The 22670-nt window shown below is 35.2% G+C and overlaps 4 protein-coding genes across 6 annotated transcripts; 3 read left to right on the top strand and 1 right to left on the bottom strand.

Annotated features, from left to right (window-relative positions):
* Window positions 1-2138: 2138 nt before the first annotated feature.
* LOC125195277 lies at window positions 2139-2709 on the top strand. Its single transcript, XM_048093452.1, has 2 exons — window positions 2139-2574; window positions 2624-2709. Exons 1-2 carry the CDS (start codon window positions 2139-2141, stop codon window positions 2707-2709), a joined length of 522 nt encoding a protein of 173 aa, XP_047949409.1.
* A 2059-nt stretch (window positions 2710-4768) lies between these two features.
* LOC125196685 (ATP-dependent 6-phosphofructokinase 6-like) lies at window positions 4769-10887 on the top strand. Its single transcript, XM_048095298.1, has 14 exons — window positions 4769-5140; window positions 6114-6160; window positions 6263-6302; window positions 6650-6712; window positions 6805-6942; window positions 7282-7440; window positions 7583-7636; window positions 7728-7796; window positions 8166-8295; window positions 8591-8844; window positions 9815-9863; window positions 9932-10086; window positions 10394-10511; window positions 10640-10887. Exons 1-14 carry the CDS (start codon window positions 5039-5041, stop codon window positions 10699-10701), a joined length of 1440 nt encoding a protein of 479 aa, XP_047951255.1. The 5' UTR covers window positions 4769-5038; the 3' UTR covers window positions 10702-10887.
* A 740-nt stretch (window positions 10888-11627) lies between these two features.
* Window positions 11628-14154, bottom strand: LOC125196273 (serine/threonine-protein kinase Aurora-1). Of its 2 annotated transcripts, none has more exons than XM_048094722.1 (9): window positions 14016-14154; window positions 13376-13492; window positions 13028-13177; window positions 12855-12950; window positions 12619-12714; window positions 12433-12529; window positions 12195-12312; window positions 12038-12110; window positions 11628-11947 (listed from the first exon to the last, which is right to left on the bottom strand). In XM_048094722.1, exons 1-9 carry the CDS (start codon window positions 14052-14054, stop codon window positions 11846-11848), a joined length of 888 nt encoding a protein of 295 aa, XP_047950679.1. In that variant the 5' UTR covers window positions 14055-14154; the 3' UTR covers window positions 11628-11845. The 2 variants fall into 2 exon arrangements, with proteins under 2 accessions (XP_047950679.1, XP_047950680.1); XM_048094723.1 differs by having other exon boundaries at window positions 13028-13174.
* A 1940-nt stretch (window positions 14155-16094) lies between these two features.
* On the top strand, window positions 16095-20698 carry LOC125193474 (glutamyl-tRNA(Gln) amidotransferase subunit C, chloroplastic/mitochondrial-like). Of its 2 annotated transcripts, XM_048091266.1 has the most exons (5): window positions 16095-16289; window positions 16390-16430; window positions 19989-20041; window positions 20271-20325; window positions 20440-20698. In XM_048091266.1, exons 1-5 carry the CDS (start codon window positions 16113-16115, stop codon window positions 20513-20515), a joined length of 402 nt encoding a protein of 133 aa, XP_047947223.1. In that variant the 5' UTR covers window positions 16095-16112; the 3' UTR covers window positions 20516-20698. The 2 variants fall into 2 exon arrangements, 1 of the variants encoding a protein (XP_047947223.1); XR_007171582.1 differs by lacking the exon at window positions 19989-20041 and having other exon boundaries at window positions 20274-20325.
* Window positions 20699-22670: the final 1972 nt, after the last annotated feature.

The following is a 22670-nucleotide window of genomic DNA, read 5'->3' as shown; positions in this document are numbered from 1 at the left end:
GGCTCGACCATTTTTATTTTATGCTCAATTTTTATGTAGTAAGTCCATTTATTTTGTTATTTACTGATTCATTGGAAGTTTTAACTGATTGATGCATCTTCTTTATCACTTTGCATTCAAGCTATTGGCCATGGCATTGATGTCGGAAATTAATTACTACAAAATTCAAGAAATTCGTATAAGCTTATTACTATGAATCATTATTCAAGAAATTTAATTTAACTAATAAATAGTTAAAGTAGATATATAGTTTAAAGTAAAAGCGAGAATTATGTAGGAAATACTCTACTCGACATTATTCTTGATTTATTTTACACTATATCCACTTTAACTATTTATTACAATTTTTTAAAAATAAATATAAAAAGGAAGTGACTCAACTTTCTTAACAATTAATTATTGTAAAATATTTATAATAGCATTTATGTTATTACTCTAAAAAATCGCTGTATATATTGATAGATTGAAACATAATAAGTTGAGGCTGATTTTGGGATGACTTTGTTGCAGATGTTGGGACTAAAAAAGGTTATGACCGATTTTAGAAAAACAAGGAGTGGGAAAACAAAACGTGATTTAGACAAATAGTAAGATCTATGACATCTTTGTTGATTTGAAACATTGTCTATAAATGAAAATATACGTTAGATATACTTTATTACTCCCTCCGTCCCCTATTAGGAGTCACTCTTTGATTGGACACGGGTTTTAAGAAATATAAAGAAAAGTTGGTTGAAAAAGTTAGTGGAATGTGATACCCATTTTTTTATATTGGTTTTATAATAAAATGTGAGTGAATTGAGTTAGTGGAATATGAGACCTACTTACTATTTATGGTAAAAATGAAGTGTGATTTTTAATTGGGGACGGACCGAAATGGAAAAATGTGACTCTTAATGGAGGGACAGAGGGAGTATAATACTAGCAAAGTAATTAAATACTCATTATTAGTCATCAACACGATTTTAGAGCATCCGCAGCGTCCGTCCGTCCGTGCCGCTGACCAGCCCTACGTGGCGTATTCTTATTGGCCAACGGCTAAATTCGATTTTTTATTTTTATTTTTTTTTTTAATTCGAAATTTATTTTAAAAAATGTTTTTAAATAAAAAAAATATTTTCCCACTTTCCAAAAAATTATATCCGTTTTCTACCCACTTTTAATTTATTTTTCAATTTTTCCCCTCAAAATTCACATTTTCATCTATAAATACCCCCACTTCAACACAAAAAATTCCCATAACACTTTAATTATAGGAATTTTTAATTTGTAAGATTTTAATTATGTATTTTTTTATTTTCTAGAATTTTAATTATGTATTTTTTTTAGGATTTTAATTATGTAATTTTTATTTTTTAATATATTTTTTATAATGTAAAAATGTTTTTAGTAATTGAAATATTTAAATTGAATAATATAATAGTGGGACCCTTGAGCTTGTCCTTAGCTAAGAGCACGGATGTGAGTGTTGTGCTCTTAGCTAAGGACAAAGAGTAAAAGTGGGTCCGGGCCCACCTCCGTGCTCTTAGCTAAGAGCACGGATGGGGATGCTCTTAATTTAAAAGGACATAACTATATATAGGATGCATGGGTCGGCCCAGAATTCATTCTGCTTCTATTGTCCTGAAGGCCCATGAATAACGACCCACAAAAATAGCTCACTTAGGGCCTCCACAGTAGGGGCGCCGCCGTGACGTGGTTGCACCGCGGCGCCCTATTGTAAGCCGAGGCAGCGCCGGGTACCCGGCAGTGGCACTGCAAGACCGACGTGGTGGTGCTTTTCTGCTTTTTTTAATTCTTTAATTTTTTTTCTATAAAATATATATTCCCAATTCATTTTTTTCATTACATTCCAATCTCAAATCTCAAATTTTTCTCAAATCCACTGTCTGAAAATAGATTCTGATGATGAGTATCAACGCGCATGAGATGAGGCATATAACGTGTTGGTTGAAGAGGTTGGACACGAAGTACGGAAGGAGGAAGAGGAGTGCTTGGCGACGGCGACGGTCCCTTGTTAGATCCAGCATCCGCAGACAATCCCCTGCGACCATGTCGGGGCTAACCAGCGGCTGGTGGATGACTACTTTAGCAAAAACCCGCGTTTTCCACAATAGCTTTTTCGTCGGCGTTTCAAAATGTCTCGATGGCTCTTCCTACATATAGCATCATCATTGGCGACGCGGTATGGGTGTTTCACTCTCCGATCTGATGCCAACGGTAGGATCAAATTGTTGACGATACAGAAGTGCACTGCTGCAATTAGGCTGCTGGCCTATGGCAGACCGGCTGACATGTTCGACGAATACTTGCACATGGGCGAGACGGCTAGCCTACAGGTTTTGAGACAGTTTTGTAGGAGCATCATCACGATATTTGGTAGAGAGTATCTCCGAAAGCCACACCGCCGACTGCCAGATACTGCTTACTATGCACGAGAGAGTGCACGGTTTTTCAGGGATGATGGACAACATAGATTGCTTGCACTGGGAATGGAGGAACTGCCCGGTGGCTTGGAAAGGGCAGTTCACTACCGGGTTCAAATGCAAACACCTGACGATAATCCTGGAAGCTGTTGTTGACTACTGATTGTGGATCTGACATACGTATTTTGGGGTTGCAGGGTCTAACAACGACATCAGTGTTCTGCAGTTGTCACATCTCTTCAATAGCAGTACTGGCGTGAGGGTCCAAAAATTTGTTTCGTAGCAAACGACAGGTAGTACAATAGGAACTACTATTTGGCAGATGTGACATACCCTCGGTGGGCCGTATTTTTGAAGATGACCAGACATCCATTTGGTCCGTACAACTCTTGGTTCACGCAACAACAAGAGGGTGCGAGGAAGGATGTTGCGCGAGCATTTGGTGTGCTCCAAGCACGATGGGACATTATACGGTGCACGACACGTAGACGACGTCGCTGATATCATGTACTATCATATTGCATAACATGATGGTAGATGATGAAGGTATATCTGTGGAGCGTTGGACCGCGGACGATGGTGTTGGACCAAGTCAGGTGTTGCCACCGCACCCTACAGATGGGTGTACTGCGTTCTGACGAAGACTTGCTCCGAGTTTTCTTTGATATACGCGAGGAAGAGAACATCTCCAGCTCCAGGCCGATATGGTTGAAGAGATATGGGCATGTAGGGGAACGAGCACATCTTGATTACTTTCGTTTGTAATTTTTGTTGTATAATTTTCAAATATTTATAATACAACGAAGATTTGATTTAATTTTTTTTAATGAATTTTTTTTGTACAATAATTTTTTTTCCAATCCAATTAAAATATACCAAATTAAGGCGTGGCTGTTGCGAGGTTGGACAAATTTTTTGTGGCTGAGGTATGTCTGTGATGACTAGGCGGACAACTTTTTTTTTTGTCTGAACTAGAAAATAAATTTTTTGTTAAATTTACTAATTATACTATACTAACTAGGTTAGCTCTAAAACATTATTCTTCATTTTAGTCACTTCTTTAAGCTCCTTAAAACAATTTATAGTACGATATTTTAAAGAATTTGAAATAATTATTTAATAGTATAAGAATAATGTATAGCCAGTTTTATTTGCTCTCCCAATATATTAAGTTAGTCGCTCGTCAATTTATATACTTCCTTACGTCCTATTCAAGATATCCACGGTATTGAGTGACACGGAATTTTTAAAAAAATTTACTTTATTATATTAAAGTAGAGAGAGGAAAGACAATTGAGTGTTTTAATGAGGTGAGATGAGAGATGAATTTGTTTTCAAATATGGAAGGTGAACATCTTAAATGAGACAAACCAAAAAGAAAAGGTGCAAATCTTGGGTGAGACGGAAGAAGTATAAATTATTGTCAAAACATATCCAGAATTCATTATACTAAGGACATGTTTGATAAGTTAGTAATACCAAGATAGAGAATTATATATGTGCATTTCAAATTATTTGATATCATAGTTAATCTTAGCTCAAAGCCCAATATAAGACAAGGGCCCTACCCAATCTTACCAAAATTATAACTTTAACCATGCTTATGTAACCCACAAAATTTATCAAGTTAAACCATGTTATTTAATATACTACTATACAAATAGGTTCTATCAAACAACAATAAAACCTGTATTTCTTTTCTTATTTTACATATCTTCTCATATCCCATCTTTTTATCAAACGAGTCCTAATACTATATTCTATCTATTCAATTAAAAATGGAAATGTTTTACTTTTTGAATTATTCCATTAAAAATGAAACATTTTCTTAAATAGAAACATCATCATTTCTCATTTTCCTCTCTCTTACTTTACATTCATAAAACAACATTGCATAAAATTGTATTGAAAACCAAATATTTTATACTCCCTTCGTTCCATATATAGTACTAGTAGATACATTTATTTTTAACAAGGAGATTAAAAGAAAATGTGTAATGTACATTAAATTAAAAAGGAGGAAAAAATAGAGAGAATCAATTAAGAGAGAGAGAGAGAAAATTAAGAGTAAGAAACGTGTTACTTTTTACTAAAAAAAAAGTAATGACAATATCTACTATGGAATGACTAAAATGAAAAATTAACTCTATTATTATGGTTGAAGAATATTTATTCATTAGGATAGAGGGAGTATTTTAATTCATTAAATTTATTTTTATTTTGTTTTATTTAATTAGATCCTTAATTTAAGCAATGGTGGAAGACTTTAAAAAAGAAACAAAAAATTATTCAAATTAAAAGTGCATGTACTATTCTAACATGACGCAGCTGGCTCCGAATTTCAATGAAATCCGATTAGAGCAGAATCTTCCATGTTCAATACCACTCAATTCACAGTGGCACCGCCACCTGTTTTATATAATCAGCTGTACCGAAGAATTTCATAATTAACCCCTGAATTCAAGGGAATGCTTTTCATTTTTTTCGGTTTCGCCTTCGATCGCCTTTAATCGTTGAATTCCGCTGTGAAGATTCAGATTTAGTGTGTTCACATCTAGCTTATTTTTACACCACTTTTTCTCATCGATTTGTTTTTCGTGATCGGGTGAATCATGGGGTCGCAGAGTAATTTTGAGATGAAGGTGGTTCAAGGAGAGTTTGGATACGTTCTCCAAGATGTGCCTCATTTGTCCGATTACATTTCCGATCTTCAGGTAAGATTTTAGTTTGATCAGCGAGTCGATTTTTCTGATTAGTTTGATCAATCGCAGTGCTGGAGGAAGATTGTATTAATCGGATGCTTATTTGCATTGCTAATTCTAATTTGTTCGATTTTAGTATGATGTTACTTGGACCGAGTACTGTTTATTTTGTGCCTGGTGGTTTTTGCACGCAAGATCATTTTTTGGTCACATTGGGAGTTTTAGGCAAAAAACTCAGCGCCAACTTAGAAACTTTCATTGGGGGCTCCACTGATTACAAGTTTGATTAAGCCAATGCTGCATTGTCCTCAGTCTTCAGCGCCCAATCTCTTTTTCCGGTCACCGTCACTTCGAGTTTTGCACAAGATTTCGAACTTTTTAGCTATCATATAAGAACGAGTAAGATTAAAAAGAATTAAAAGTTGATTGGCGGGGGTGATTTGTGTCTTACAATGGAAGGAGGATATGACTAAGAAACCAGGCTTAGAGTTCTGCTGTTTACCTTCATTTTACATTACAATGTGAAGGAGGATATGAGATATTGATTGTTGGAATTATGAAGAAAAGTAGATCCTAACTGATTCTTTCCTTGGTACGAGTCTGTCAAATATATCAGTAGATAAGAAAGAATCGATCTGATAAATATGCTTCATGGATGCATTGAATTTGCACACTTTCCCTTTCCACCTTGACGTTTAAAAAATTGACTGCTCAAAGTTGTATATGTATGTAATTCCACAGCCAAGGCTTTATTTGGAATTTTTTGTGTGTTCTTAGTTAAATAATTCTCATATAGTGTAGCATACATGGATTTGTTTAAACAGTCTCTTTCACGAAATGGAGAATATGGTAGGAGACTAGGAGGAATAACTGAGTCTTGTCCTATGTGTCAATAATTTGATTATTGTTTTGTACCTTTTCCTTTAAATTAGTGTTAGCTCCTTTGTTCTTTTAATTAAATTTTGTGCTTGAACATTTGTTGCAGACTTATCCAAATCCCCTGCGCTCCAATCCTGCATACTCAGTGGTTAAGTGAGTTGAACTTTCTTTCGTGGATTTCATTACTTTCTCGCAGCATTGAACTTGTTTTTTATTGACAGCTAATAATATTTTTCCGGTTACCTCTGATTCCAGGCAATACTTTGTTGACATGGATGATAGTGTCCCTGAAAAGGTATGCTGTAGCCTGCAGCTTGGTTTATGTAGCCAGGATCATAGTCCGGAGTTCTATTTATCCTTTTTGGTTTGGCTATAAATCTGCAGCTTGGAACTGAAGTTGATTTTATTATATGTTTTCCAAGGCTGGAGTATAAAAGTCCTAAAAGGCGTCATAATTTAAATTTTAAGTTTTCTCTAACAATGATAGAATTGAAAAATTGTGTCCCTGGGCTCATTATCATTGAATTTCATGTGACTGGGAGATTGGGAGATATAGAGATCCAACCTTTTTGAGATAATAAACGTTAACCTTCCACGTCAACTCGGAGTAATTCATTCATGCATGCTTGGTGTATTTGACAGATGGTTGTTCACAAGGATACTCCACGAGGGGTACATTTTCGGCGAGCTGGACCTCGTCAACAGGTATACCAAACCTTTTCTTCTTCTTCTTCTTTGTTCCCCTTCTTTTAGGAAGTTTAAAGATAAATATGGTATATGTTCACTGATGTCCGCAGGTCTATTTTGCATCAGATGACGTACTTGCTTGTATTGTGACATGTGGTGGTTTATGTCCTGGGCTAAACACGGTGATCAGAGAAATTGTACACAGCCTTGATTATATGTATGGGGTCACCAAAGTCCTAGGAATAGAGGTGTGTTGGCTGTTCATGAATTTAATTGCATCTTTACAATTTATCTATTAGATATCATGAAACTTGGTCATGAACCGTCAGCCTTTTCTTTGTATCCCAGGATAGTTTGTTTATGAATGCATAATCTATATCCTTATGTCTGGTTTCCATTTCGAGTTCCGTGTAGCTTTAACCTGTCAGACCTACATCTTAATCTTTGTGATGGATCTTTGTTAGTCCAATTTATGGAACACATCTTTTTTGTTCATAAGACATAGTGGTTCAAAAGAGTGGTAAAGTCTCATAATTGGTCATTGCAGTTTCTTTATAATCTGACAATGATGGCATCTCTTTTCATAGGGAGGCTACAGGGGTTTTTATTCAAAGAATACAATTAATTTGACGCCAAAGCTTTGTAATGACATACATAAGCGTGGTGGAACAATCATTGGATCTTCTCGAGGTGGCCATGATACCACAAAGATTGTTGACAGCATCCAGGACCGTGGAATTAATCAGGCATGTATCAGATTGTACTTGACACAGCAACAATCTGAGATTTCTCTTTCTGGAAGTTAAATCCTTCACCAGATTTACTGCTGATGATTGGCATTTTATAAGCTGCATTTTTTGGCTCTAATGAACAGTATTATTGGCTCAGGTTTATATTATTGGAGGAGATGGCACTCTAAGAGGAGCAAATGTGATCTATGAGGTAATTTATTCAGGGGATAGGCTAAATTGTTTTACCCACAACTCTCCCAGTTCAAGGTTCTTGAGCTTAGCATGTCTAATTTGTTTGGCAGGAAATCAGAAAACGCGGTCTAAAAGTTGCTGTGGCTGGTATCCCCAAGACAATTGACAATGACATTCCGGTATCAGTCATCATACATCCTATTATATGGACTCCTTTTACCTTATTCTCCATATTGATTATTTTAGTATCAAATTACATGCTTAACTGCGTGGAATGAAGTTTGTTAGTTTTTCACATGCACCTCTAAATAGGTCTTCTGATCTGCATGGAGGATCTGTTGTCTTCCACTGTTCCATGTTCGAAATATGTTTCAACCAACTAGAAATTTCACTAGAAAAAAGAGAACCTAGTTTGTGTTGAATGGATCATCCCTCACATTTAATTATAGGCACACCGCATCTACCTCTTTTGATTTTCTCTCTGTTAGATGCAAATGATCATTATTCCTTTTCATTTCTAACAAGCTCCCTTTGATTTCTATTATCAGGTTATTGATAGGTCATTTGGTTTTGATACTGCTGTAGAAGAAGCTCAGCGTGCCATAAATGCTGCACATGTTGAAGCAGATAGTGCAGAGAATGGAATTGGCATGGTGAAGCTAATGGGTCGCTATAGTGGTAAGATGAGTGTATACAACTGAAAAATCAGAAACATTATGATGTAAAGGGTTTCACTTTCTAATTTTATTGCAGTCTAGTGTAGGTCTTTGCACAATAATTTCAGATCCCATTTACTGTAATATGTAAAGCAAGAAATATGTATATCGTATAAGCTTACAAATAGCTGAGGTCCATATACAAACAGGAACACGAAGAGTACCTATCATAAGTTACTATTTTTACAATCTGTTCCTCTGTATTTTCTTTTATAGCGGCACAAATTTTTTCCAAAATAATTGGATTCATTGTGCAGGTTTTATCGCAATGCATGCTACTTTGGCGAGCCGAGATGTGGACTGCTGTTTGATTCCAGAATCGCCTTTCTATCTCGAAGGAAAAGGGGGGCTTTTTGAATATATAGAGAAAAAACTCAAAGAAAATGGGCATATGGTCATTGTTGTTGCTGAAGGAGCAGGACAGGAGCTTCTAGTAACCAAAAATGAAGAAGATGCTTCAGGAAACAAGCTACTTCAGGATGTCGGGTTGTGGCTTGCTCAAAGGATAAAGGTACATGTTATATTGATAATGAGTTTCAGTGGTGATTTTTTCTTCCATGTATATTTTTTACTCCCTCCGTTTCTTCATAGTTGAGGCGGAACTTTTCGGCACGGAGTTTTAGAAATGAATGTTGAGTGTGTTAAATAAATAGATAAAAAAGTAAGAGAGAGGAAAAGGTAGAGAGAATAAAGTATAAAGTAAATAAAGTAGAGAGAGTAAAGTAAGAAAGAAGAAAAAGTTACCATATAAGGAGACGACTCAACTATGAAGAAACTTCTCGAAATGGTAAAATGACTCAACTATGAAGAAACGGAGGGAGTATTAGCTAAATGGGAATCCACATGAAAAGTCTTTTTCAAATGCAATAAGTCTTTTGCATTATCTTGAGAAAAAAAAATGGTTAACACTAAACATATAATCTGATGCTACTGTCGGCACACATAATGTATTATAGCGCCCTCATGTGGTTGTATGTAGAGAGACTGACCTGCAATCCATATAGTTAATGTTTTAACCAGATATAATCCGTAGAAATCTCTCATCTTCTTGGCCTTTTGGCTTTTAGCTTTTAGATCATATGAAAATAATATAAGTGGAATTCAGCATGCCAGATAATATCTGGAAAGGTTTTATGGAGATAGTTGGTCCATATTCCATGATGTTCATTAACAAAGCTGGTTACTCTAGAGTGCATTTCCAAGAAAATGGCGATGGCCCTAGTAGTTATAATACTCTAATGGATGCCTGAATAAAGTTAATTCTAGATTAGAACACTAAGGATGGGCGTCAATTTTAATTATCTAACTGATCTTGTTTATTACTGTCCTATGTCAAAGACCTGCATGAAGAAGGTTATTTCATTGGTGGGAGGCAATAAGCATTGTTACTTTTTTTGTACTTAATCATGTTTTCTTCATCTAAACCAACATAATGATAGTGTCCACTGAAATTCTATTAAGCTACTTATCTCTTTTGACAGGAACATTTTGCAAAGCAAACGACAATGCCAATCACTCTAAAGTATATAGGTTAGACCACTTGTATTGAATTCATATGATCCTTAGTAAATAGTGGCACTAAACTTGATTACATGCAGATCCAACTTACATGATCCGTGCTATTCCTAGCAATGCATCCGACAATGTTTACTGCACACTCCTTGCTCAAAGCGCAGTTCATGGGGCAATGGCAGGGTACACAGGCTTCACAAGTGGGCTTGTTAATGGCCGTCATACATACATTCCCTTCAATGTAAGTGACAGTACAAAAATTCTTTCAATCTACATGATTTAATTTCAAAATAGATTTCAGGTTTTCAAATCATCGTTCTTGATGCACACACTGGTCGGTCTACCTTTGATTTCAGGATCTTGCATGCAGCTTTAGTTCTTTCATCCATTTTATTTTTAAATGAGGCTCTGAATACATGTCAACTGTCAAGTTTTACTCCTTTGTTTATTAGAATTAACATAGATTTAAATAAGCTAATCCTACCAAAACCTAAATACTCGGAGCTGGATGCTATACAAACGTGATGGAAAATGTCTATTTTTTGCAGCGTATCACTGAAAAGCAAAACAAGGTTGTCATAACAGACAGGATGTGGGCTAGGCTTCTATCTTCCACTAATCAACCAAGCTTCCTGGGTCCAAAATGTGCCAGTGTTTCGAGTGCAGGTAATACAGAAACCGGTATAAACTAAACAAAAAACACTTGATTCTTGACTACTTCCTTTTAGCAGCAATTTTTAATCTTTTGTTCCACACTCCGATGTATGAGTTGTGCATAATATTGGATTGATCAGGTCAACCAGGAACAGATGAAAAGGTCACCGGTCTATTAGGATGCCTCACCCCAAAGCCATGATTCTCATGAAGTTAGTTATATATTGAACATTTGGGGCTCATAAGTAATTTGTACACTAATTACTCTAGTAATAAGATTAGGCCTTCAAACTATATATAGTTTAAAGGTCTTGTATTAATATCTTGTTTTATGCAGATTTTGCGTTTGAGTATTTGCTGTTAGCAATTGATAAATTAGCAGCTGAAATTCACTCTGTTTCTGTTAAATACACAATTTGCATAGGTTTTTCATTTGTTCATTGGTTGAGTGATATTTTTGGACATTTTGTGAACCTATATTTTTGGCTGCCACATCAGACTTCATTACCCCCACGCCCCTCCCCCCCCCAAAAAAAAAATAAAAATTCAAAGTTTATGGGACAATCGCGAAAAATGTGATAATTTTTTGAAACTGCAGTAATTTACCTAATAAAAAATTACATTTAAAATACACAGTTTGATAGGTAAATCCCCAGGGAGAGAAGGTATATAGAAGAGGTCTATCATGCATTTACCTTCTTATAAAGTGAAATACCTTTCTAAAAAGTAACACATTCCAAAGGGAAAAGGTATAAGGAAAGGTAAATTATTTTTTAAAATGCATTAAAAAATATAAAATATAATACCTTATCAAATATCTTTCCTATTGGAGAAAGATTTTTCATGAAAAGAAAGTAAATATGGTAGTTATGAGATTTTACCTCTTCATAGATGGTGAGGTAAAGATACCAATGGGAAAATGAATAATACATTCTCAAATACCTCTCTCTCCTTGGAGAATGATTTTTTTATGAAAAAATGGTGAATATGATAGTTATATTAGGTTACCTCTCCATATACCTCTGAATAGTATTGTAAATTATTGTCGATAATAATTTACCTGCTGTTGATATGATAACCCATGATATATAATTTTTTGAACTCTGAATAGAATTGTATAGTAAAATATTGTCAATAATAAGAAGCATTACATTTAACCAGATAAACGTTTAGTGGCAGATAATGCTGATTACTGCCCCAACATATATGTATAAGAAAGAGAGAATGCATATTATATAGCTTTCATCTACATTTAACACAACAGAGATTAATGTAATCTACAAAGCTAATCAAGGTATGAGATGATTGATTGGCCAGAAATATAAATGTTACAGCAGCAGCATCAATCAACCCCTGTAAACACCGGAGGGATCAGCATTCTGTACGATCCACGTATGCTCTAGCAGTTTGTGCAGAGGCAGACGCTTAGAAGAATCCTTGACGAGCATCTGCAGATTTTAGAAAAATGACTAGATATGAGCTTGATGAACTTGGGACATAGCATAAAACTTGATATAACCATGTTTGGGCTAAATTACCTGACTTATTAGATCTTTAGCTGCTGAAGAAACTATTGGCTTTGGGGGAAATTTTAAATCTACTTGGACAATTCTACACAAAACAAAAGCACACATGTGGATTGCAGATTAGTACTGTGCATATACGAAATGGACTATGTAAGATCGTGGATTTTACCTTCTGTATGTGTCTGAATGTTCTTTTGCTTCAAAGGGGGGTAATCCATAGAGAAACTCATAGCACAGAATACCGAGGCTCCATATATCTACATTCGCATCATGCTCCACACTCTCCACTGCGTTAAACATTTGGCATAACTCAATAACCAATATAAGGATACTTTGATAAAGGGATTTTTCTCCATATATCCACATTCGCCTACTTAACACCGGATCTTGCATAAAAAATAGCTTACCCATCTCAGGTGGAAGATAATCTAGAGTGCCACACATGGTCCTCCTACGACTAAATGTGTGGACAGACCAACCAAAATCTGCAATTTTGAGCTCACCCTGAAAATTTGGAAACAGAAGTGTGTCAAAATGGAAAGGCTGCAGCTGTTTTCTTTCAACTAACACAAGCATAAGGGGTAGGTAGTGACCTGTGCTCCAACCAAAAGGTTTTCGGGTTTGATGTCTCGATGTATAACATGCTTCCCATGGCAATATATGAGTGCTCGGGCTAATGATGCAATATACTGTAACATGTTGGAAAAGTACAATCATAATTATATTTCTTTGAGACAAGTCATAAAATCATCAAGCTAAATGGAGCATTATTTTTCTGATCTCAGTTCATGATAATAAATAAAGGCTGTAAGAGAGAGGAATAGCTCACAGTTGCAGCGCGTCTTTCACTAAAATATTTGCACTTCTGCAGCTCTTTGTAGAGCTCTCCCTTGGCAGCATATTCTAGAATTAAGTAAACGCGTTTCTGCAGTTGATGATCTTACATTTTAGGTCCAGGCAACATTTACTTCCAAGTCAATAAACTACGGAAACGCTTGTTACCTGATCGTAAAAGTAGCCATATAGTCGTAGTATGTTGGGGTGTCGAAGATGACTTTGTATCTCCACTTCACGACGAAGCTGGTGCTCAACCTGAGATTCTTTCAATTGGCTCTTAAACAAGACCTTCAACGCAATAACGTGGTTGCTCTGCTTCAAACAACAAAAAACATAATTGAGTTGCCATAGTAAATCAAACAACCATTTCTTTCCAATTTAGTTTTCTAAAAGCTATGGATCATAACAGATAGGGCTTCATATCAAAGTGAAACAACAACATAAATACTTAGCAGAGTAAGCAAGATCTAAGCTCCAGAAATACAAAAGATAATTGATTCAAACAGCACTAACCCTCTTTTCTCTAGCGAGATATACATGTCCAAACTTTCCTCGGCCAAGAGGCTTTCCGATGTCAAAGTCAGTTAAGGTCCATTTCTTTCTCTCTGCTGCTGTGCTTGCTGAAGAATTCTGTAGAAAAATGGAAATTTCTTTATCGCATTCAAGCATATCAAGAAAACGGCACCTCAAAGCAGGTTTACTCTGCTCATACAATAAAAAATGACAGATTATGCTATGAAAACACAATGTAGACACTGAGAACATGATTTCTATCTCTCTCGCGATTATCTCCAGAATTTTAGTTGTATTTCGAATTCAGATTGCAAATTCTTCGTTTCCTTTATGTTAGAATATATTGAGAAATCGATACATGGATCATTTCATATCCGATTACATTTTAAAGACCGAAGGCGATGAAAAACAGTAAAAATAGGCGGAAGAGGAATTGAGACAACCAAATCTCATCAAAAGGAAAAAATGAATCAGAATAGTATTTCAAGACAAATCTATAAGAAAATTGAACAAAAAAGGAGAATAACGAACTCCAGAAATTCTTCAAATTCCTGGACAAAAAATCATCCAACAACCTACCCTAACATTCATTTTTTTTTAATTGCAGATTTTTGCAAACAGAGAGGTTTGTATCGCCTACCTTGTGCTCCTCTTGTTGAGACTCCGTCGCGATCGCCATCTCCGGGAAAACACACAAACCTCACACAGTGGACGTGAGAGAGAGACGAACCCTTCAAAATGATTTGAAATTTGTAGAGAGAGAAGAAAGCGGAGGTACGTTTTTGGTTTTTATTGGCGTAATATAGCAACGGTCATATTTTAACAGTAGTACTGTACATGTGGCGTTGCCGCTGCAATCGCTTTTCAAATTTTTTCATTAAATAAAAATCATTTTCAAATACGCATATTGATTATTTCTAGTACTTTGTTTTTAGGACACCATATTTCTAGTTTTATTTTTTATTTCATTTCATCCATTAAAATTAGTTAATACTTCTATTATTTATTTAAGCTAAATTTCTCTCTTTAATAAGGTTACTTTTTTGGTATTAGACTGAGGTTATTCATCAACGGACACAATGGCTATTCCTCGTACTAATTTGTAGACAACTCGAAGGGTGGGGCACTCAATGACTATTCCTCAAGTTGATTCAAAGGGTGAGACAACTGATCCCAAGTTTAAAGCACATTGATTTATAAGTGCCTCGAAGGACGAGACACCCAATGACTATTCCTCGTGCTAATTTGTAGGCATCTCGTGATACAACTAACCCAAAGATTGACACTCAGTGATTATTCATTGTGCTGATTTGTAGGCACCAATGACTATTCCTCGTGCTAATTTATAGGACCTCGAAGGGTGAGACAACTGACCCAAAGATTGACACTCAGTGACTATTTACTGTGCTAATTTGCAGACACTTCAAAAGGTGGGACAGTTGACGCACAATCCAAAAGCAGGGATCAATCTTCAAACCATTTAATTAATGATGGACAAATCTCATGCCATCCGATTACACCACTTGGATTGGTGAATCTCATTTTCCATTAGTACTTATGTTTTCTTCTTATTATTTGTCTTACTTTATCAATTTTAACATTCATATGGATTAATCGTGGTCCAAATTTTAATTTGAACATATTCTAAAACAATAACAAATTTGTGCATGTTTGGAAAAATGAGTAGTCTTTTCGTCCAAGTTGTATGAGACACTACTATTTTGACACAAGCATTTAGGAATTGATGCTTAATGAAATAAATTGCACTAAATAATAAAGTAGAAGAAATAAAAAAAAGTGTGAAAAAGAAATAGAGAATAATATAAGAGATACTCCCTTCGTCCGTAAAATGTTGTCCACTTTTGCCAGGGACGGATCCATATGGCCTTCACAAGGGGCAAATGCCCCACCTAAAAAAATTCATGTATGCTAATTTTAATAGATAATTTTAAATTTTGTTTAAATATCCTTATTTTTGCCCCTTCTTAATGTATTAAAATATCTTTATGTATATTTTTTCCCCACCTATGTAGAATTCGTGGCTCCGTCCCTAACTTTTGCCAATTCGGCCCGTTCATGAAATGTCATACATATTTGCCATTTCGGTCCGTCAGCGAAATATTGTCCACTTTATTTTTGTTTTATTTTATTTTTTCATTTTTAGTAAATGAAACCCACTTTCCACTAACTCATTACACTTATATTATATCATAAAACTAATAGTAGTATATAAATGTGAAACCACATTCTACTAACTTTCTTCCACTCACTTTTGTTCACATTTCTAAAAATCTGCGCTGAATCAAATATGAACATCATTTCACGGACGGAATGAGTAAAATAAACTATAGTATGAACACAAAGAGAGTTAATTATTGTTAAAAAAAGAAAATATCTCGGTTAGTCAAGACATCTCAAAAGCGAATAAAGTAGTTTTTCCTTTTAGCGTATTCACATGTGATATCTAATAAAATACCCATCCGTCCATAAAATAATACTCCCTTTGTCTACGATTAAGTATTTTAAGACTAAACATGAGTTTTAGAAAATTAAATAAAAAGTGGGCAGAAAAAGTATGAATCATACTTTTATGTTTTACCTGTTGGACATAATCATTTCATATTTATTCTATTGGGCTCTAAAGCCCAAATGTGAATATCCACACACCGAATAAACAATATTGGGCTCCGTTTCTTGCAATCCTTTCGTTTAGTGATGAATACTCCATTTGAGCAGGATGAGCAGGGCAGGTATGCTTCTTCGAGCTAATCCGCAGCTCTTCAGCTTCACAAAAAGCGCTTTTCCGAAAGCATTGCAACCGAACACGCGATTTTACGTGGCCAAGTATAGTCTCCAGCCTCCGGATGTTACGGATTTGGCTCAGAAAGCTCGGATTTCTCTCACTCCCAACCAAGTACTATGAATTTGCACTTCTGATTCTATTTGTTTGCAATGTGAATTCAGATCCTGATTGTTTTTCTATCTATTTAGTCATATCGATTTGTACTTTATAGGTCGAAGAATTCGCTCCCAAAATTCGGCAAGTGGTGGATTGGTACACACAATCTCTCTCTCTCTACAAATTTAATTTTCGCATATTTTGTTCTGTATTTGTGCGTTTTTGGCTGGTGGAAATGTATAATGACCTGGTATATAGTGTGTAATTTTGTATACATAATGTGTATTAATGCTTTGAGTGTTTACGTATCAGTTTATACTTTAGATAGTGTGCTTGACTGGAATTTATTACTCTTTCAGAGTCTACTGAGTTTGCTGCAATTTGGTTTCACCTGATTATAATGTGTTTCAGTCTCGTATATAATTTCACAAGCGTTCATTACCATTGATGCTGTACACATGGTATGATGTTTAACTAGAATAGGAGAGAGATCCAACATTGTGCTGCTGCAAATCGACATATAGGATTGTCTCTATAACTTTTCGATTGTGTTTGGTTGGAATGATTGGTTCAGGAGAAGGATACATGGAGTCAAGGATGATTGAATTATTCTAAGTTTGTTTCAAATGTAAATATATGTTCTAGTATATTTCAAGGCTAGTGATATCCTGTTAGAGCATCTGGTATGCTAAAGCTATGGATTCTTTTATGTCATTTGAATTGTGTTTGGTTGGGAAGATTGGAAGAAAGGAAGGATTCATGGGCCTTCTTGTTTCAGGACGATAGACTTCCTGTAACAGCCCGACATTTTAGGGTATAATAAATACGACGTTCGCTATCTAGGCGGATTTAAAAGCGACAAGAACATAAGCTAGGGTTTCATTTAAAGAGATTTGACCAAGGTATTTAATGAACTATAAAGCAATAAGTTAATGGCTTAATCAAGAAAATCAATGAAGGATAGAATACCACAATTAATGCTCAAAATGACAAAGATTTGATGAATTCCAAAACGCATCATGTCTTGATATTCTAACAATAATGAAATAGTTCAACTCAAACAAACGAAAAGAAGTTCATGTTTTCAGCGGAAGCAACCAAGAGAAAAGTGAAGTCATGTATGAGACACAACCCCACAACCCCACTCAATGTTTCAAGACGATCATATTATCATTCAATTTATTTGCTCAACACCGCCAACCGCTCGTCGCTGCTCAACCTGCACATAGGGAAAACACATGCAGAGCTGAGTATTTTAAACATACTCAGTGAACTCATGTCAAAACATTTGAAGTAGATATGCCACCCTTACCATAGTGAATTCGAGTTTGCATTTATAAAAGAATATCATCGAGTATCACAAAATAATTTCATAGACTGGCCAATCAAATAATTCCTCCCATTTTCTCAACAACCAACAATTCCATAGTGCGACGAAAGTGTGGCCACACTATTCGCCCACGAGACCGGCCGACTAGCAAGGACGGCTCCCGATCCCAACTGTGTACACTAGCCTGATAGGGTTTGCGGCCCTACTCAGACCCGAATTCGTTTTTATAGCCCTATAGCCTAATGGAGCGGACTCACAAATTAGGCATCAGGCACACAACATAATCAAAACAATCACAGGTATGACATAACATTTTAATCCACCCTTATAACACCGTAATCAATATTTTGGTAATAACAGAGTTTAGTGAATAAAGCCCACCTCGATTTTAGATCACAAGTACGTTCTTCCTCTTGCTATCACACTGAGAGCGTGAGTTATCACCTTTAATTTATGTGTATCATAAGTAAGTCTCAATCATCTACTCAAATTTATGCATGTTCCTAACGTTTCCCTTTTTCCCCTCGATTCGTTTTGTATTACCACTCAAAAATCAAGGTATGATTATCATATCACTTTCTATTCACACCACAACAACTCCATATTTATCATCAAAACGTGTCACGCATGAGTGTTTTTCAACACACATCACATGCGCACACACAACACACATGCACGCACATCGAGGCACACACATACACACACGATTCACACACACACATGCATCCCATCTTCATCAATTGTTTCCCCTTTCACTCAATCTATATGCATGAAGGTTCAAGAACACCGATTAATCGGTTAGATGAAGAAAGATTAATATAAAAATACCTTTTCTTGATAGAACGAATGGTAGAAACAAAGTAATAGCCTTGATTCTTCAAAGATTCTTGAGTTTCAACTTAAATTCTTCTCAAAAGATGAAGAAATCTTGGAGAAAAGTAGAAGAAAATTTGGGAGAGAGTGAGAGAAAGGGGAGGCGTGAATTCCAAGAGTGGGAGGCGGTGTATTTTTGATTTTAGGGTTAGGGTTTCTCATGTATTTATAGAGTGCAAAATATAATATCTTTAATTAAATAAATTAAAGATTTGAGAAGATTTGGTGGGAGAAAGTGGCGTTAATTTTGGTGAGAAATAAGGGGATTTCGAATTCTTAGACTATTTAATTAGCCTATGATTTAATTTAGATAATTCACGGAGTAGAATAAAATATTACGGAGCATAATAAAATAATAAATCTCCCAATAAAAGTAGGAAAGTGGCGTGATTTTTGAATCTCTCCACAAGGATTCAAATTAAAATCCTAATTAAAATAGGATATGACAAGATCTTCTTAGATATGGTAAGATATGCTAGAATATTTATATTTATTTATGGAAGAGAACAAATAAGGGATCAAATAATATAATAAAATAATTCCTTCTCCCATAAATAGAAGATTTTCGAAAATTTCATAGAGGAAATAAGCAATAATCGGACTTTGGATTTAATTTGGATAAATATCCCAAGAGAATAATCAAATCCATGAAAAATAGAATTCCTCTCCAATAAATCTAAATCATGAGGTTCGAAAATTCCTATAATATGTATAGGATATTTATGAAAATCCTATTTAATCTCACTCTATCCCTTAGGAAATAATTCGCCACGATATATTCTACCCCGCATCAAAATATTCACATAATCGCATCACAAAATCCACCATTTTTAATTCCACCTCACATTCACAACACATTGACCTTTCAACGGTCACGTCATATTTTCCACAATATTGACTATTCAATAGCCACGTCATATAATCAACAAGTTTGACTATTCAACTCAAACTCAACTCCATATCGCAATTAGGTCACAAAGAATCATGCAATAAATCACTCATTATTTAATCCACATACTTCATATCATTAAAAGCATTTAATGCAAAAATTTTATATCTCGAAAATTAGGGTTCGAAAAAGTGGGGTGTTATACTTCCTCTCTAACTTTATTATCAATATTTAAAGCGTTAGCAAATCACATCCTATAATGCTCTTGTTTCACAACACAAGAGATGTAGAAGATCCAATGTCAATCAGCTTCTGAAGATCATCTAGGAACAAGTCTTTGTTTCATTTTCTTTTTTATTATTTATTTTCTTTCCCTATTTCTGTTGATAATTCTTGTAAATATGTTCTAGTAACTTTCAAGGGTAGTTGTTTCCCTTGTTCAAGCTTTTTGGTATAGTAGACAACAGCATTTGTCAGAAACAGTGATAATTGCTCTTACAAATAGTTACTTGAATAATGGGGTAGTTGTATATGATTTTCCCAATGTTTTGTGAAGAGGGTTTGTCATTGCTAATGGTGTGGATTCTTCTATTTGTTTAACTTCATATAATTCTTCTAACAGGTTTGGGCTGCTTCAGGCCGTAGACCTTCAGAGCATCGAACCAGCCCTAAGAGCACTTGCTAAGCTTTTTTAACTGTCTTCTGCTACTACATGATGTTGTTGGGATACAGAAAATCATTATACTGTTTGAACTCCCTTATTCATGCTTTGCAAATCCATGTCTATGAACTTCACTAAAATCTTAGCAAATACACTATATTTTCTTCAATCATTATGAGAAACGACTCTTGTGAGTTTTTTGCCTAGAGGAGAAATGGAATTTATTTGTTTCCGTGGCATGTACAGACACTGAAGATGACAATCTGCGCGATGACATGCCTCGAGTATTTGATAATAGGTAACTAGATTCGTTTGTAACATGATATAATTGTGATTTATTTGAATCAACAACTGACTTTGGATCTTCTCCGAAAAAGGAAAAAGAAAAAAACTGACTTAGGGTATGTTGCAGGGATGCTATAGTAGCTGCAGTGCCAAACTACGAAGATTCATACATCAAAGTTCCACAGGTCTTAAATAAGGAGTAATATATCAGGTTTTGAGTATGTGACTCTTCTCTCCTGTTCATCATTTATGCCTGACATTTTGCCTTGGCACAATTTCATCCTTTAATTCAAGTTCGGTTAATAAAGTTTGATAAATCGATTTCTTTAGAGCACGTTTGCAAACACTGGCTAATAATAGAAGTATATATGCTTTACCAGAGTAAATTATTTGTTGTTGGAGTGTAATTTATTGAATGCAGAAAATACGGAGTATATCCATAGACGATCTCTGTTATTTTTTCAATGTTTGTAAGAAACGTTAGAAACCTAGCTTCAGAGTTTAAGATGTAGTAGTAAATATACCAGTGGAGATAACAACCTTTGAATGAAAGTCATGGAGATAACAATATACCAGTGGCGGATCCAGGATCCGGAAACAGAGGGAGCGGAGTATATAGTATTAGCTTGATTTTAGTGTGGACATGACTATTTTTTTCGTTGTTCGTGGCGACGCCAGAGGCAAACGGAGGGGGGCAACCGCCCCCTCCTGTCCCCCCCGATCCGCCAGTGCAATATACCCAAACTACTATAGTCAATAATACAAGCATTTATTTTGTTTCTCGTCTTAGTAGTTGGAGGAATAAAAGTATTTTAAGTATTCACATTTATTCCATCTGTAATTTGTAGACTATAGTTAGTAGTTTGGACGATTTTTTTTTTTTATTTAAAAATCATTTCAAATAATGTGTAGTGGATGGATTTTGGTGAAACTCATTAAAAATACTTGAAAGTTATTTTTACTTTTAAAAGTCATTTTACAAACTACCGATCATCTGGCGTGGTTTATTTATTTCGATTTGATTATGCACAATACACAAATTGTGTACTTGACTTCAGACTTAAATAATTATGCTTAATGCGGTATGAACTCGATCAGAATCGAAATAATTTGTGCAGCAATACATGGTTCGATAGTGGTAATTACCAGAAAAATATTACACACATATATTCGTTCTTAGTTACAAAACAAAATATACTCCAAAATAATAGTGGTAATTACCAGAAGAATATTACACACATGTATACACAATTTACAAGCAATACGACGCGTAAAAATCAACACAAAGAATATTTCTAAAAAAAGAATACCTAAAGCGAATTAAAAATGAATTTTAAAATTTGGATAATATTTCACCGAATCAGCGTGCAGCTCTAGTAAAGGAAACTCACATATAGCTCAATTTAGCTCACTGAAATGGGTTTTGTCTACAGTAAATGAAGGAGCACACAACTTCCATAATTAACATTCCATTTGCATTTCGATTTTGGGACAACGTGACAATATTACAAGTCCATTGCAAATCCCGTGGCTGAGATTTATACAGCCCAATAGGGGAAATATTTTTGAATTTTTGTGAAAGATAAAAGTTGAGCTAGCATAAGAGGTGAAGGAGCTGACTCAGCGCTGAGTAGATTGAATGACTAGGCATCTAGTCAGCATAAAAAGTGATTAATTAATTAGGAGTTTGTTAGGCGTGGAGCTTGCTTCACTAAATATCTTAGTGTGATAGCTGATAGTATAAATAGTAGTCTCGTATCACTTTGTAAGATTGATTGAAGCATTATCAATAAAAATCTTTTTCTTCATGGATCGTATGAATCCTATTTTGAGAGTTTCTACAATTTTTTAATCGAATTTGATTTCTTTTTCACGAGATTTTAGATATTCGATTATATTTTATTTTATTTTTAAATCGAAGATCCCAATTATATAGTCCATACATATTAAATGTAGATAAAAATATCTCTTTAATAGAAAATATTTTCAATTAATATGGTATCAGTAGACAATTGTTGCTTCCGCTTGTTTTCTTCTTCTTCTTCGCGATGAATCGTCGTGGAGGTGGAAATGCATCTCCGATTCCTCCGTTCGAAGATAGCTCGAGTCCTTATTATCTTCATCCCAGCGACAATCCGAGTTTTCAGCTAGTTCCCCATGTTCTAACTGGCTCCAATTATATCAATTGGAGTAGATCGGTCACCACAGCTCTTTTGGCGAAGAACAAGCTTGCGTTTGTCAACGGTGTTCTTCTTCGGCCGGCTGATGATGATCTATTGTTTCCGGCGTGGCTTCGATGCAATAGTATGGTGGTTTCGTGGGAATTCAATTTCAGCTCAGATCTGCTCAGGTGTCATG

The sequence above is a fragment of the Salvia hispanica genome, chromosome 6 (genome assembly GCF_023119035.1).
Source record: "Salvia hispanica cultivar TCC Black 2014 chromosome 6, UniMelb_Shisp_WGS_1.0, whole genome shotgun sequence".
NCBI classification, from domain to species: Eukaryota; Viridiplantae; Streptophyta; class Magnoliopsida; order Lamiales; family Lamiaceae; genus Salvia; species Salvia hispanica.
This window is presented reverse-complemented; position numbering and strand designations above follow the sequence as displayed.

What these genes read in the sequence shown, in the direction of transcription:
- LOC125195277 (XM_048093452.1), top strand. Translation starts at nt 2,139, where the DNA reads ATGTCTCGATGGCTCTTCCTACATATAGCATCATCATTGGCGACGCGG. An exon ending in TGACGATAATCCTGGAAGCT is followed by an intron (nt 2,575 to 2,623) that starts GTTGTTGACTAC and finishes TTGGGGTTGCAG; the next exon opens with GGTCTAACAACGACATCAGT.
- LOC125196685 (XM_048095298.1), top strand. Translation starts at nt 5,039, where the DNA reads ATGGGGTCGCAGAGTAATTTTGAGATGAAGGTGGTTCAAGGAGAGTTT. An exon ending in ATGATAGTGTCCCTGAAAAG is followed by an intron (nt 6,303 to 6,649) that starts GTATGCTGTAGC and finishes TGTATTTGACAG; the next exon opens with ATGGTTGTTCACAAGGATAC. An exon ending in GAGCTGGACCTCGTCAACAG is followed by an intron (nt 6,713 to 6,804) that starts GTATACCAAACC and finishes TGATGTCCGCAG; the next exon opens with GTCTATTTTGCATCAGATGA.
- LOC125196273 (XM_048094722.1), bottom strand. Translation starts at nt 14,054, where the DNA reads ATGGCGATCGCGACGGAGTCTCAACAAGAGGAGCACAAG. An exon ending in ATCTCGCTAGAGAAAAGAGG is followed by an intron (nt 13,178 to 13,375) that starts GTTAGTGCTGTT and finishes TGTTGTTTGAAG; the next exon opens with CAGAGCAACCACGTTATTGC. An exon ending in GTGAAAGACGCGCTGCAACT is followed by an intron (nt 12,715 to 12,854) that starts GTGAGCTATTCC and finishes AACATGTTACAG; the next exon opens with TATATTGCATCATTAGCCCG.
- LOC125193474 (XM_048091266.1), top strand. Translation starts at nt 16,113, where the DNA reads ATGAGCAGGGCAGGTATGCTTCTTCGAGCTAATCCGCAGCTCTTCAGC. An exon ending in ATTCGGCAAGTGGTGGATTG is followed by an intron (nt 16,431 to 19,988) that starts GTACACACAATC and finishes TTCTTCTAACAG; the next exon opens with GTTTGGGCTGCTTCAGGCCG. An exon ending in CATCGAACCAGCCCTAAGAG is followed by an intron (nt 20,042 to 20,270) that starts CACTTGCTAAGC and finishes CCGTGGCATGTA; the next exon opens with CAGACACTGAAGATGACAAT.